At 39.5% G+C, this 14,999-nt stretch overlaps 1 protein-coding gene across 2 annotated transcripts in view; it reads right to left on the bottom strand.

Annotated features, from left to right (window-relative positions):
• Positions 1 to 6,077: 6,077 nt before the first annotated feature.
• cdc42 (cell division cycle 42) overlaps positions 6,078 to 14,999 on the bottom strand; it is a 15,892-nt gene continuing 6,970 nt past the window's right edge. Inside the window, exons 3-6 of one of the 2 annotated variants that reach the window (XM_024269545.2) lie at positions 14,675 to 14,747; positions 12,508 to 12,617; positions 12,232 to 12,429; positions 6,078 to 7,336 (exon numbers count right to left, since the gene is read on the bottom strand). In XM_024269545.2, coding sequence (XP_024125313.1) covers positions 7,247 to 7,336; positions 12,232 to 12,429; positions 12,508 to 12,617; positions 14,675 to 14,747 — 471 coding nt within the window. In that variant the 3' untranslated portion in view covers positions 6,078 to 7,246. Of the gene's footprint in view, positions 7,337 to 7,417; positions 10,044 to 12,231; positions 12,430 to 12,507; positions 12,618 to 14,674; positions 14,748 to 14,999 lie in introns of those variants that run through there. The other variant, XM_024269546.2, reaches the window with a different exon arrangement.

Genomic DNA, 14,999 nt, shown 5'->3' with positions numbered 1-14,999 from the left:
TAAAGTGTAGTACTTCCATTATTCTTTCTATTAGTGCTTTGCCCCGCCCTTGACTGGGCAATGACTGAAGAGATCTTTAGTCATATGGTTTTGTTTACTAGTTTGGTTTGAAACTGAAAGCTTACAAACCAAACACAAGGTTCAGGACTTGATCCAGACCAAATTAAGCAGACTCAGTCCAGACCAACTGACTTTTCCTGTCTGAATACACACATAGACCCATTCCAAGCCGGATCAACGCTGGTGGGGTCGGTTGGGCAAAGATGTGAAATGTTGAGGGACTGCGACGGTAAAGCGGTTTAGGCCTTCTCAAAAGGTAGTCACGTGTTTTATAAGTACAGGCCATTTACTATTTTAAAAAAACTCTACTATATGCACACAAGGGCTTATTGGAAGTCTTTCCGTAGACCTTTTTAGACATCAGATAAGGATGGACTGAACTGAGAGGAGAGAAACAAAAGATGGATGGATTGTGCTCTGGGTGCTGCAGCTCGGGTTCTGATGCTGGTAGGTACGATCAGTGTGAGATTATCTCTGCACACAAACATTTTCGTTTGGTTGAAAGCCTGTCATCACCTGAGATGAGGAGAACTTTCCCTTAAACACCTGGACTATAAAAACAGCCACTCATCCATGGCTTTCTGCACAGGTGGGTGATGGAGATTAGAGTGTGTGTGTTACATGTATCAGTTATCTTTCAGTAAACCACCGTGTCTAAATAATCCTTGCAGTGACCAGCGGTGGCCTTTCATGATGGCTGTCGAACAACGGCGTGAGACTCGAGATATTTTAGTGCATCATTACCATCAGGTTGCTTTAGTTTTGAAAATAGATCATGTCTTTTTGTGGGTAAAAACCTTAACTAATGCTATTTACTCTGGAAAAGCACCACCAAACACTAGATGGCAGCATAATGTCACTTATTGTAGCTGGAACTGTTGTTTGCAAAAATTAATCCAGTTCTGATTACATTGATTTTTTTGATCCATCACTGGAAAATGTTTTTAAACTGTACTAACTTTATCAATTCTACACTTTAGTGTTTGGTATTTGTATTTGAAACCCTAACCCTACATGTAAAAGGACAAGGCTGGATGCTCTGAACTTGCACTTCTAGAGTATTTTGAAGAAAGACAGTAAAAAAAAGTCACCAAAGGCATTATTGAGGTTGAATAAAGGGCTTGCAGGTGGTTGTATATCTAGAGGAGTGATCTATGCTATACCATGCTTCTTGGTTACAAGCTGAGGACCCATCACCTGGATTTCCCAGGTTGGAGTTTCCAAAGATTAAGGACCCGAAACAGACGATGACCTTGAGTTCTTTAGTGATATGTTCAAGCTGCTCACGCAACTGAAGACCGTATTTTTAACTGTTTTAAAACTGGAAATGTATCTTCTAGTCTATTTGATTTAATAAATATTTTCCACGGAGAACATAAAAAGGGCCCAAAACAAGTCATTCTTTTTACTCTTTTCTTCTTTTTTTTAAAGATGTCCACTCCATTAGAGTTGTCATGAATAAAGAATGAAACAATGAACGATATAAAAGTTTAAGTATAAGTCTGAATGGTTCAACCAGGGGTGTGTATATTTTACTCTCACTTGATTTGCATCTCATGGTCTTTGAAGTGGCAAAAGATTCTACTAACTTTGTGGCAATACGATACATTGCGATTATTTTCTTTTTTCTTAAAAACCTTAAATTTTTCCTAAAACGCCAGTGTCTTGCAATGCGGAGAACTTTATACCTAGCTTTGTTTACTGACGTCGAAGCCATTTTGAGAGATACACGACTCACTGTCAAAATGTCAATCCATCTTTCGTATCAGTTGCAAACAAGATTGGGTGTTACTGTAATATTCCTAACGTGGCTAAATTGTAGCAGTATTGGACTGTTTTTTTTTAACATTACTGTTGGGAGTTAGCGTAGTCAAAGTAATGTTTGTTTTAGTACTATCAGTCTGTTTTTCATGTGTTGCTAACACGGTCAGCTGTTTTTGTGAATATGCTAACTTGGCTAATGCATCGCGGTGCCACACTGCATTTTTTTAAGTTGCTAACAAAGTTTTGAGTTAGCGTCGTTACAGTAACGTGTTTTAACAGCATCAGTCTGTCTACGTGTTGCACACATGGTTGGGTGTTTTTGTGAATACGGTGACGCAGCTAAAATATCGCCGTGTCTGCGTTTATTTGTTTACGTGTTACTGACAAGGTTGGGAGTTAGCATAATCACAGTAATTTTTTAATGATATCTGTCTGTCTTTTCACGTGTTTTAAACACAATTAGGTTTTTTTGTGAATATGCTAACTTGGCTAATGCGTAGCGGTGCCAGGCTGCATTTTTTTTATGTGTTACTATCAAGGTTTTGAGTTAGCGTAGTTACAGTAACATTTGTTTTAGTGGTATCAGTCTGGTTTTTCACGCGTTGCAAACATCGCTGGGTGTTTTTTTAATATGCTAATCCGACTGTGTTTTTTTTTTTGTATGTGTAGAGAATTACAGGTATTGTGAATATGCTGGTAATTCAAAAGCTTCTAATGTGGCTAACGTGTAGTGTTAAATTTAATAAACTCTGACTGACCTGATGGACTTATCCCAGACTCTTTTATTTCACTTAATGTGCCTTGTGTGATAAAAGTCAATAATAAACCATCTATATGGCACCATATAGTGGAAAAAAAATACCGTACTTCCTGATCGTTATTTGTTTGACCAACATGATTTTGTTCATATCTGTGATTTTGAACTGATACTGCTGATACTGATACGTCTGATAACTTAATAGCTTTTAAACAAATATCTGTAGACTTATCTTTTACATCCCCAGCTTTATTCTTTGAAATTGGAATGAAATTGAAATTAAACTATATAGCCCAATATCACAAAAACAATTGCCTCATTGGGCTTCAATAAATAACAAACAATAAACAGCTAATTGCTAAACTAAACTGACTAAATAAATCTGGTTATCCCTGCCTTAGACCCTCCCTCTCAATGATGAAAAACTCCTAAAAAAAACCTGAATCAGGAAAAAAAGAAGAAACCTTAGAGAGAAAGATCCTATCCCAGGACGGACAAGCGATTTACCAGGACTGTTCCAGAAGAATTAGCTTATCTAACTCTACAACAACATGTTTAAATAGTGGGCTTCATCCAGATGGGCTGGGGGACAGCTGGGGATACAAGACGTGCCAGAGGCGAGGTCCACTGCACATTGAGAACTGTGGAACCTGCCTCCAGAGGTCTTTGGATCGACTGTAACTTGTGTTAAACTCAGGAAGTAAATAAGAGCTTGGACTGACTAAAAGCTAGAGTATCTTGAGAAACATGCCTCAGCAACAACTGTCAGCATTGTTCTGCTGATTTAGAGGAGTGAATGGAGGAAACGACTGCTGCTGCTGTAATGGACTTTTAATTGTTTTTTTTTCTCCACCCAAACTTGTAAAAACAATAAAGATGCAACTAGAAAAAAATTCAATTTTGTAAGAGAGGTGAAAGAGATCTAGAACAAAGCCTCAGTCTAGGATCTAGCTGGTTGAATGGCAGATCTAGTCTCTCTTAGGAAGATTCTAAAGGAGAAACAGGCTGAGGGTCAGTGGTCAGACAGAGCGCGCTAATCCATCCTGTCCGGGTCACAGGGTGAGAATTCTGACATTCCGGCTAAGATCGAAAGGTGGAATCTGTGTTTCTGGATTAGGACGGAGTTGCTTTTCCTCATAAGCAGCAGAGATCCGAGCGACCTCAACATCACAACTGTAAAGGTTGGAGGGGCAGCGTGGCTAACAGGCATGCAGCTTCATCCAGCAGAGGAGATTTATTCCCCACACAAACACACGAGCAGCAGATGTGCAGATCTGAGGAGGAACGTCTGATTTACAGCTAAGATTTGATACGACTCAGCGTGAATTTCAGCAGCGTCACCGTGGTCTGCTTTTGGGTCTCCTGCTGGTGAAGGAGACATGCGTTTGATGGATGAGATGAAGAAGACCGGGCTGGAGCAGGTGGCGTCTCCGTGTGGATGCAGGGCCGCATCTGTCGGATATTTCAGCAGGAGGAATGCCCCTTCGTTCAGCCTGCGCGATAATTAATGGCTGTCAGCAGCTCTTTAGCAGAAGAAGGCGCTGACAGACAGCACTCCAAAAACGCAGGGAATGCGTGAACACCTCACATGGGGGTGGTGGTGGAGGGGGGGTCAGCTGTGAAGAATCCCTCACAGTCACCTGCAGCAGATAAACGGGTCACCGAGGCTCGGATATCGCCCTCATCCCTGAAGATTGCGGAATTTCAGGACATCTGTCTGAGCTGAAGGAAAACTATCTGTGGACATTCCAGAGAGTTTCTGCTGAGCGTCAGCTGCAGACGCCACCATCAGATCCTGGAGAACATGGAGTCAAAGTAAACCTTTACTATGGAAGATGCAAAGATCTTTAAAATTATTTTTTATTAAAGGAGAAAACGGTTCCAATACATCTGGAAAACTAAACCACAAATGAAGAACAAAGTTACTGAAGGCTTATGTAAGTTTACATTTCTGTTTTTGTGAATTAGACAACTAAAAGTTACTTACTGGCTGCAAGTAAATAAACTTAAACATGGAAATGGCTCAACCCTGAACCACCGACAATCGAGGATTGGAGAAATACTGTGCAGGAAATCTAAAAAAGGAGAAGCTGTCTTTTCAGTTAAACAGCAGATGGACACATTTTACAGAATTTGGACTAAGTGGACGGAATGTGTCAAGCCTGTTGAATTTTATACTCTGTAAAGGCGAAAGGAAAAGAAGTTCTTTATGTGGGTACAGTGGACTATAGAAATAAGTAAACGATACAGATTTAAGTTACCTGGATACCCTTTTACGTGAACACCCAAGGTTTTTTTTTCCTTTCATTGTTCTTATCATTTAAAAAAAATAGGATGAAAAAGCAACACAATGACATCTGCATGTCCACAATTCCTCTTTGTCAATATGTTTTATCAATAAAAGTTAAATTTGAAAAAAATATCTCACATCTGGCAAAAACATCAGAATTATACCTAAAACTTCAAGGAAATCCATAAGGAAACAATTACATAAAACAATAAAATAACTTTATGTAAAGGAGATAAACTAACAGTCAAACATGGTGGTGAGGGTGTGATGGTATGGGGCTGCTGTAGTGGTTGTGGAGCTGCTTTTTATAACTGACCAAAGCATTTTATCTTTATTTTTTCACTAAAAAAAAGTGTCCTTTTATCCAGTTCAAGAACACCAGAGCAGGCCCATCTTTGGTTAAAGACCCACTTGATAAATATCATGTTTTTGTGACAATATTTCTGACAATGGACATATATAAATAAAATTAAGCTAAAGCTGACAAATGTGTTTAGAAAAGACTTTAATGTAACTGGCAGAATAGATTAAAAAGGTTTTTTGTAGTTATCTATATGTGCGATAACTGAATGGATTTTTTTGGAACCCTAGGTGGCTTCAAGTTCTGGACCTTTTGAAAACTTCAGGTCTGAAGGACGTGTATGTGTATGTATGCATTTTTTTAAGTATGAAACTAGCAAGAGGCCTAATGAATGAAGCAGGAGTATTTTTAACCCTTTAACACCTGAGGCATCGCTAGTGACGCTTAAACGCAGAATTTTTAACATGCTATAACCTTTAATCGAAAACACAATCAACGTCATTCCAGTAGATTTTGTTGGAGAAAAGCGGCTCAACAAAATCTACTGGAATGACATTGATCGTTAACATGATTGAAAAGTTAGAGTGAACCAAAGAACATTAACACTGGAGCTCTGGTAATAAAGGGTTAACATGTTTGAACATTTCCAATGTAAAAAAGTCATATTTCAATATAGATTTTTCATTACAAAGTTGATTTTAGAATTAAACAAATAAAGCTTTAGAGTAAATTCAAATAAAACATTTTTTCCTTTAATTCAATCTAAATTTTGAACTGATTTTTACTCTACAATGAAATCAGAAATGTATGTTTTATCAAAGAGCTCCCCCTACTGGCTGAAGGAATGGAACAACATTTTACAATTAGGTTTAAAAAAAAAGTAAAATAAAGACAAAGGAGAAAAGTTAAAGGCAATTAAGGTATAAGTTTAATATTTATGAAAAGAATGCATATACAAAGAAAACAAACTTAGACAAAGCATTTGGTTTTGCACCAAAACAACAACAGGTTATAATAATCATACTGACTTGGGCTGGATATGAACCCGACTGAGCCACCGACGGGAGGAAAAACAAGAACCGACCAATCACAAACCATCTCCAGCAAACAGTCTCTCTGCCATTAGAGGTTTTTTTTAATCGGCTTCAACCAATCAGAGGTTTTCTTTGTGTAAAACTGGCAGCTTGAAAAGTTCAGTTGAGTTCTGACTCCGAAATGAAAAAGGAGCGAATGAAACCTTTTAATAGATTTATATTTAGATATATATATTTATAATTAATAAAAAAACAACACAAACAGAAGTATTGAAGGAATTCTTATTTTGGTAAAAATGACTGGAGCCTACATCACCAGAGAGCCAGCTTAAATTATAATTACATCTATTAGACCGCGTTCAGACCGCGGCTCATGAGCGCCACCTGCAGTCTGAGCGGGCCCAAACCTTCTGAGCACGCTCCAAGTGTGAAGAGGGGCTCTGCTGTGCCCCCCTCCCTGCTGGTCCCTGACGAGAACAAAGAAATAATAATAATAAAAAAACGCACAAAACACCACTTGTTCTGCTAACACTGTTAAAAGTTCCCTGCTGCTAGAAGGCCAATTGATGGGAACCGGAGAATCCATCTGCGGTTCTGCAGCCGCCGGAACAGCTCCTTCGGCGGGTCCTCAGTGGTTCCGTTTGTCTACTTGGAATAAATATTTTCGGGGGGGGGGTGTTGGCAAACAAAACACTACAACTCTCGTTAGCGTGTTTGAAGTAGTGCTGGGAAAGAACGGAGGAGGCGGGGCTAGGAGTCCACTGACGGACCGAGGCGACAGGAACAGCAGCATGAGACCCGCCCATCAGGCGGTGGAGGGGGACGGGGAGGCGGGGGAACCCTGACCAGTCGGCTGAAGACATCTAAGAGTGGGGGGGGGGGTCTAAAGTTTAGGGTGAAGCTTCGATTTATTGCAGAGTTTTATGAAACTTCAGTCGATCAGCCTTAGCAGAGCAAGGACAGGAGGGGGGGGGGGTCATGTCAGATGTGTTTGTGTGTATGTTGTGTTTGTGTGTGTGCTCAGTAAACCACAGAGCCCTTCATAGCAGCACACATTTGCGTTTCTTCTTGGGCTCAGGAGGCTCCAGTGCAGCCAATATGGCTTCATCAAACACATTCTTTAGGCCTTTCTGTGAACACAAACACACAAACAATGAGGGGGGCGGAGCAAAGACACACAAACCAAAACAGAAAAAAATCCAAACAGTAAAACTTCAATCAAAGTGACAAAATAAAAATAAAAAATAAGAAGGTTTTCCTAATTAAAGCATTCAAACAAAAACCCATCAGTCAAAAGTGCAGCTGAAATCAGATTAAACAAGAAAGTGGAGGAAAAATCGAGCCCTGATGCAGCAACACAACACAAGCACACAAACAACACGTAGGGGTTGTAGGAGGAGCCACTGGACTGTCACATGACCTGAAGCGACACACACACAGGCAACCGAAGAAAGAAGAGAGGCGGACAGGAGAGCCGATTCATTTGAAATTTATTAACAATCATTTGAACACAATATGATTATTATCTACACAAACACACACACACAGCTCAGGCTCCACTGTCACACAGAGGAAGTCTGAATAAAAGCTCATTTTCAATAGATTTGAAATATTAGACTTTGGAGTGACTCTTTAAATAAATGTTATTATTGTGTTACTATTATTATGGGATTTCTGAAATGAAGTTCCCTCCATCAGAACTCTGAATCCATTTAATCTCATTATTAAAACTAAAGTTTTATTAAAAACAGTCTAGAGAAACAGGTGTAATTTTAAAGTGCCAGCTGTTTGATACACAAATCCATGAAAAACTGGACATGATCTAAGACTAATGAAGGGCTCCATCTAGAGTTTAACTAAGACATTACAGGTTCCTGCTAAACCAACATCTCCACATTGATGAAGTCATGAAAACTAGAATGTGATCAAATTCTTTTTTTCACAACAGTAACTCACACAGTGATAAAGTGACAATTATGAAGTCTGTGTGTAACCTCTGGAGAAGGGATGGGTACTGTTTGGATTTTATTCTGTGCCGGTGCTGAACCAGTAACTTTGAAATGGTTTTGGTACTTCAAAAATACGGAAACACCCATTTTTCCAAAGATGTTCAAGTGTGACGGAGGAGAGCACCTAAATGATGCTTTCGTTCATTCTGCGCTGCAGCGCTGCATCCCCGTTTTCTCAGATTTCCCTCATCACCGCGACATCAGTCTACTTTAGGAACACTAAACACGTCACTCTGATCCACCAAGTTGATGAATTAGAATCTTTTGCCGTGAAGTTCTGACAAACTTTTGCTCACTTCGCTGTTGGCATTTTGACAGAGCCCTGGTCACCCTCACCATTCTTAAATGAACCGGCCCACAATCACTGGAAATGTAGAATGATTGGCTAAAATTGAGGCAGGTGAACCCGTACCATTTTTGGGGCCCCATTGGTTGTAGTTCCATAGAAAAGTTGAACAGACCAGTTAGGGCGGAGCTACTGTTGAACCCCGTTGAATGGCAGGTCATTATGACAGAAGAAAACGTCTGTATTCCTCCTCACTGTCTGCAATCTTCTCTCAAACAACATTAAATGCTTTGTTTATACAAACTACCAAAAACCAAGTGGGAAAAAAAACTGAGCAGCTGGATGACCTCCACTGCTGCTGTTAGTTTTGGTTTTTCAGTAGTTGCACTACTATGATGCAAAGCTAGGCAGCCGGTCTACACCCCGCATCCTTTGAGAGGAAACGCTCACCTCAATGGTCTGGGCCATTCTAAACCAGATGGTACCTCTCAGCGAAAATAAGCACATGTAACAATACCAAGTTTGCAGAGAGCTTCGGTACCTGTCCCTACTCTGGACGTGCATGGAAGCCCGGACCCTAAAACACATCGATGACTGCTGAGCTGTAATCTGATACAAACCAACTGCAGGTTTGCAGATGTTTTATTTTAAATTTTTATGAGGACGTTAAACATTTTTCACACTAAATTTAAGTTAGCCTTATTTTTATAAATTACTTTATAAAAAATGGAGCAATGTTGATGATTTAGACCCCCTCAACAATTTTTTGTGTTTGTTTTTGTGAGCATAAACTGTAAAAACTATAACAAAAAGGGGTTTTGTTGGAGATCAAATTCTGCTTTTACAAAAACAGGATCAAAAATGATTTCCTCTTAAAATCACAAAGTGATTACTAGCAAGCTCGTCTCCTCAGACCTGCTCATTCATGCTGCATTGTTTTCTTATATGTGGAATATGAACCTTGGATTCAGCTGCTTCTATAGCTGTCATTTTGGATGTTTTGTTTATTTAAGAGCTAATTTCACATTTTCTTTTAACTCATATTTACAAAAAATTCAGGGAGATGAATGAATTTGATTCACAGCTGAAAATTGGTTCTACCACACGAGTGGAGTTCCCCTGTATGAGCAGAGAGGAGCTGCATGTAACCACGGCGACAATCAAACTTCTCTTTACTTAGATTTCTGGTCAAATAAAAAAAGAACAATTAAAAAAAAGGCAAAACAAATGCCGAGCTTCTCCTAGCAGGAAAACAAAGCGACTCAAACTCAGAGAAAAGTTGAGGCGCGATTTCAGAGGACAAGCCAGCAAAGATCAGCGTAACAAGAAATGGATTCACTGAGTGAGAATGGCATGAATGAATAAATTTCGATTAAGGAATGAAACAGGAAGGGGTTAATGAATGCCAGAGAAGAGGGGGGTGGGGCAGGGTGATACTGCAGCAGACAAAGATCAAAATATACAGCATTTCCTTTGTCTCTGAGTCTCAGGCGGCTCGAGGGCGGCGAGGATCGCCTCGTCAAAGACGTTCTTCAGCCCCCGCTACGAGAAAACGACAGGAAAGAGAAGAGCAGCGTGATTAGAGGAGGCTAATGGAAAAACAGGTGGAAGTTGAAACCGCAGGAAACAGGAAATGACATCAGCGGCTGTCCTCACGGCCGAGGAGGAAGGAAGTGGCAGCGGAGGAACGCCATTGTTCTCCATGAAACGTGACGTTCACTCAGACTGCAGCCATCTTTAAATGTCCGCCTCCTCAGTGAGGACGGCGGCGCAAAAAGAGGGAGCTTTTTCCCAGGAAAGAGGAGGAGGAAGAGGAGGAGGAAGGAGCGTGCATGCTGTCAGCATCCTGCAGGAGGGAGGGTTTACAAGGAGGACGTGAAGCAAACCTGGAGAGGGTTTGGTTCAGATTAAAGAATAAAAGATGAACCTTTAAACCACATTTATAAGCAGGAAAAAAAGCTAAAACTGATGTCTAAACACTTGTTCTCCTTCACTGGACAAGGAAGATGTCGTTCCTTTTACAGCGAAGGAAAACTAGCTATAAATAAATGTTTTCAATAACGCGTTTTTTAGTAACTTTACACTATTAAAAAGTTTATTCATTTCACATCTTTAAGAATTGTAAATTTTATCAACTCATGCTGATGATCAGTTATTATATTGTTACAATCTTGAGCATCTATGTTTGAAGTAGAAGTTTAAGATTTTTTTTTAACCCTGAATTGGTAAAAAAAACTTTTTTGGGATCATTTTACACGGTTACGAACACATTATAGATGAAACGTCATCAGCAGTCGGCTCAGGCCGACTGCTGATGACAGTGGCTCAGGCGGTAGAGCGGGTCGGCCAATGATCGAAGGATAGGCGGTTCGATTCCGGCTCCCGCCAGCCAAGTGTCGTTGTGTCCTTGGGCAAGGCACTTAACCCAACTTGCCTCCAGTGTGGCTCCACTGGTGTTTGAATGCGTATGAATGTTCCGGTGATGGTCAGAGGGGCCGTAGGCGCGTACTGGCAGCCACGCCTCTGTCAGCCTGCCCCAGGGCAGCTGTGGCTACAGTAGTAGCTTACCGTCACCAAGTATGAATGAGGTGTGAATGAATAATGGATGCACAATGTAAGCGCTTTGAGTGTCCTGAAAAGCGCAGATAAAATCTAATCCATTATTATTATCAGCAGTCGATCGGCTCGGGGTCGCTGCATCTTCTGAGGGTTTGAGAGATTGTTAAACAGCTTGATCAAAAATCAGGTGGTTACACTAAATGCAGGAAAGAATAATCAATTATGTTTGTATTTATTGAAAAAAATATACATTTGTCAAGTTGTTTTGGTTTTTTTCATAAATCTGCCTCGGGTTACAGATAATACATGAAAAAAAAGAATTTAAGCGGAAAAAAAACTATGAAGAAAGAATGAGCGTTTACGACAAGCTCATATCAATGAAACCATTTCTTAGTTCTTCTGAAACATGAATATTTGTTTTTTTTTTCTTTTTCCAGGAACTAGCGACCTGTAGACTGTCCCTTTCTCACTAACTCAGTTGTCTGTTTAATTCTCATTAAAAACATAACGTTTTTTTTTAAATCCCGTTAGGTTTAGATAAACCAATAAAAACTGTTTTAAATGTTTATTAACAGTTATTGACCCCTGAAGTCCAAATCTACGAATTTCTCTCCAACTTACTGAATGTTTTTTCTGCTCCTCCTGCTAAAACTAGAGCTGTATCCTGCTGCTCTTTACAACTATAAAATGTTGCGATTCGTTCCTGATATGAAGGCTTCAAGCAGAGTATTTATTTATAATAATAAGCTTGAAATGTTTTGCTCTGATCATAAAATACGAGTAAAATATATAGATCCAAAATCTGATTTCAGTCGAGTCTAAAACTGTGACTGAGCCGATTCTCGATCATGTGATGGGATCAGGACATCCCTAGAAAAAACACTTTCAATATTAAACATCTGTGTTCATTTACGGATTTTAGTGATGTTACATTTTTGCAAATTCATATAAAAATAAAAAAACAACACTGCCATGCCAAAGGAAGCTGGGATGTGATTTTGACTGAAAACTCAAAGCAAACATTGTGAATTCCAGATAAAAAGCAACCATGCAGAGGGAGACGGAGCTGCAGCGTGCACAGAGCTGGATGGGGGCGTGCCTCTTTCCTCCACCTTCTTTATTAAAATCTCAGTCAAAACGGTGGGAGTCATGTGACTCCGAGGGCGGGTACCTGTGTGAGGGCGGAGCACTCCACGTATTTCACAGCCTTCAGGTCTCTGGCCAGCTTCTCGGCCGTCTCGGGGGTGATGGGCTTCTGCTTGTTCTTGGCCAGCTTCTCTATGGTGGAGGGGTCGTCCCGCAGGTCGATCTGAGTCCCAACTAGAAGGAAGGGCGTCTTTGGACAGTGATGGGTGATCTCTGGGACCCACTGGAAACAGACACGACCTTCATGTTTAAACAGACGCCGGGTGATCCTGATGATGAAGACGGCTTCTGACAGACGCACCTTTTCTTTGACGTTTTCAAAGGAGGACGGCGACACGACGGAAAAACAGACCAGGAAGACATCTGTCTGTGGGTAACTCAGAGGACGTAACCGGTCATAGTCTTCCTGACCTGATAGAAAAAAAACAAAAAACTGTTGCTAGAAGGTTTAGATAAAAGTTTGCAGCGAAAACAAGAAACTTAAAAGACAAAACATAAAAACTGAAAAAATTTCCCTCTTCTGTTGGTAAAACTTTAAAGACGACAAAAACTAAGAAGGAATCAAAAATAAAACTGGCTGGAACAACTGGATTTGGTTTGAGACGGGCAAAGATTTCAGAATCAGATGATTATATGGAGATTTTTCAGAAAACATTAACCCTTTAACTACTAAACCAAGACAAAACTACCGTATTTTTCGGACAATAAGTCGCACCGGAGTATAAGTCGCAGGGGCCAAAAAATGCATAATGAAGAAGAAAAAACCATACATAAGTCGCACTGGAGTATAAGTCGCATTTTTTTCAAGTAATTTATTTTACAAACTGGTTGAAAAAAACGATATTACATCATCCTGGAAGGTAAGTTATAACATTCATAAGTGAATAGAAAACAGGCTGAATATGTGTCAACACATATTCACATATTAGCATCATGAAAAAAACGAAAAGGTGTAGCATTTATATAACATAACAGTTTTATTTAACTATAGCCTCAAGAACTCATCAACTTTGTATCTTTACTGTAATTAATTGCACGCAATCTCACTCCATATCACTAAATCCCTTAAATTCTTCGTCCTCTGTGTCACGTCTGAATAACTAAAGTAAATAAAGTAATTGCATAGATCACCATAAGAGGGCACTCTAGACTTACGGTCCATATGTCATCATTAAAAATTCGTATATAAGTCGCACTGGAGTATAAGTCGCAGGGACATTCAATCTATGAAAAAAAACGCGACTTATAGTCCGGAAAATACGGTAGTTAAAACATGTTTTCTTCTGCTGCTTATGGCATTGAGGGGAGTAATACAATGTTTTAATGTTTTCTAATTGTGCGCTATTTTTTGGTTGAGCAGGTACTTTAAAGGTTAAATGGAGTCATGAATTCATTAGCTTAGATTTTATTCCAGGGTTTTATGATCACATTCTCTCCGTCTTGTCTGTTCTTCCTCACATTTTGATTTTTTTTTTTTTTTTATTCCTGGACTCAGGTAGAGATTTGTGGGGCTTAAATCCAAAACCTGAGCACTACCTGCAGTTTTGTCATTCCTGGATATGGTTTAGAGCATGGGTGTAACCCAAAAAAACAAAACAAACAAAAAAATGCAGTGCAGACGTGACAATATATAATTGAATTATGAATAAACGCATTTTAGTGCCTTACTTTTGTTTTTCACCTAAACCCCCGACCATGGATTTGTTTGTACTACTTAGTTTTTACATGGGATGGGTACCGTAAAGTGAAACATTGCTCTGGTATGGTCTTGGGATATATCGCGATATGCATCGTATTGCGATACACTTATCGGGATATGTATCGTATTGGCAGACTCTTGCCAATACACACTCCTAGTTTTGATTAGGCATTAGAAAATTTTAAAAGTTCCTCAGTTACCCTCTTTTGTACATAGAAGAGCTTTAACACCCCAGACCTCTTTTTATCGTTAAAGACGAATTGTGTGACTCTAAGCAAAAATCTTAATTCGGCTGTTTTTTTACATGGTGACCTTCCTGTCTGTTTCATGAAATTCTTCACAAGTTCAGTTGGTTACATATTTTTTGCTTTTTGGCTGAAGGCGGAGAAAAACCTGAACAGGTCTTAAATAGTTCTAGCAAGTGAAATCCACCTAAGGGTCCGTTTATCAGCTCATGTGCTGATATAGAATCAGACACGATACATTGAAACAAGCTTTCTAAAGGAGTCTGATCAGGGCAGCTTCATTACACAATAACAAACTCTCTGTATTGTTTTGATTCATCTGGACACAAACTGTGTCATTGGCAGATAAAGAAAGGTACATATTTGTTTTCCAGTTTTTGTGGGTATATTTCCGAGGCTGTCGTCTCCGTGTGCTCTTATGTCCATACAAAACTTTTTCTTTTTATCTCTTACAAAAACCTTATTTAAAAAGTTTTATTTTCAAAAAATTATAAAATAAAAAAATAGACAAAACAAGGACATACCTGCTGTGTCAAACAAGCCGAGGGTATAGGGCTCACCGCCGATCATTACAGTTACAGCATAGTTATCAAAGACCTGAAACAACATGAACAGATCAGCAGACATCACACAGAAACAGGATGGTTCATATACAAAACACAAGATACTTTTTTTGTTTTATGTATAATCTGATTCTGAAGGAAGTTTTATTCCTTCAAAATCACATTTGACTCAATCTTGAGGCATGTAAAGTTGTGGTCACATGTCAAAAACCCATCCATTACTTCCATAAAGCGGCTGCTCCGACCGCTAAATTGAAACCACCAAGCTAGCAAAGTTGACAAAAAA

Source organism: Oryzias melastigma, linkage group LG5 (genome assembly GCF_002922805.2).
Source record: "Oryzias melastigma strain HK-1 linkage group LG5, ASM292280v2, whole genome shotgun sequence".
In the NCBI taxonomy this organism is placed as follows: Eukaryota; Metazoa; Chordata; class Actinopteri; order Beloniformes; family Adrianichthyidae; genus Oryzias; species Oryzias melastigma.
Note: the sequence above shows the minus strand (reverse complement) of the source record. Positions and strands in the feature narration are given on the sequence as shown.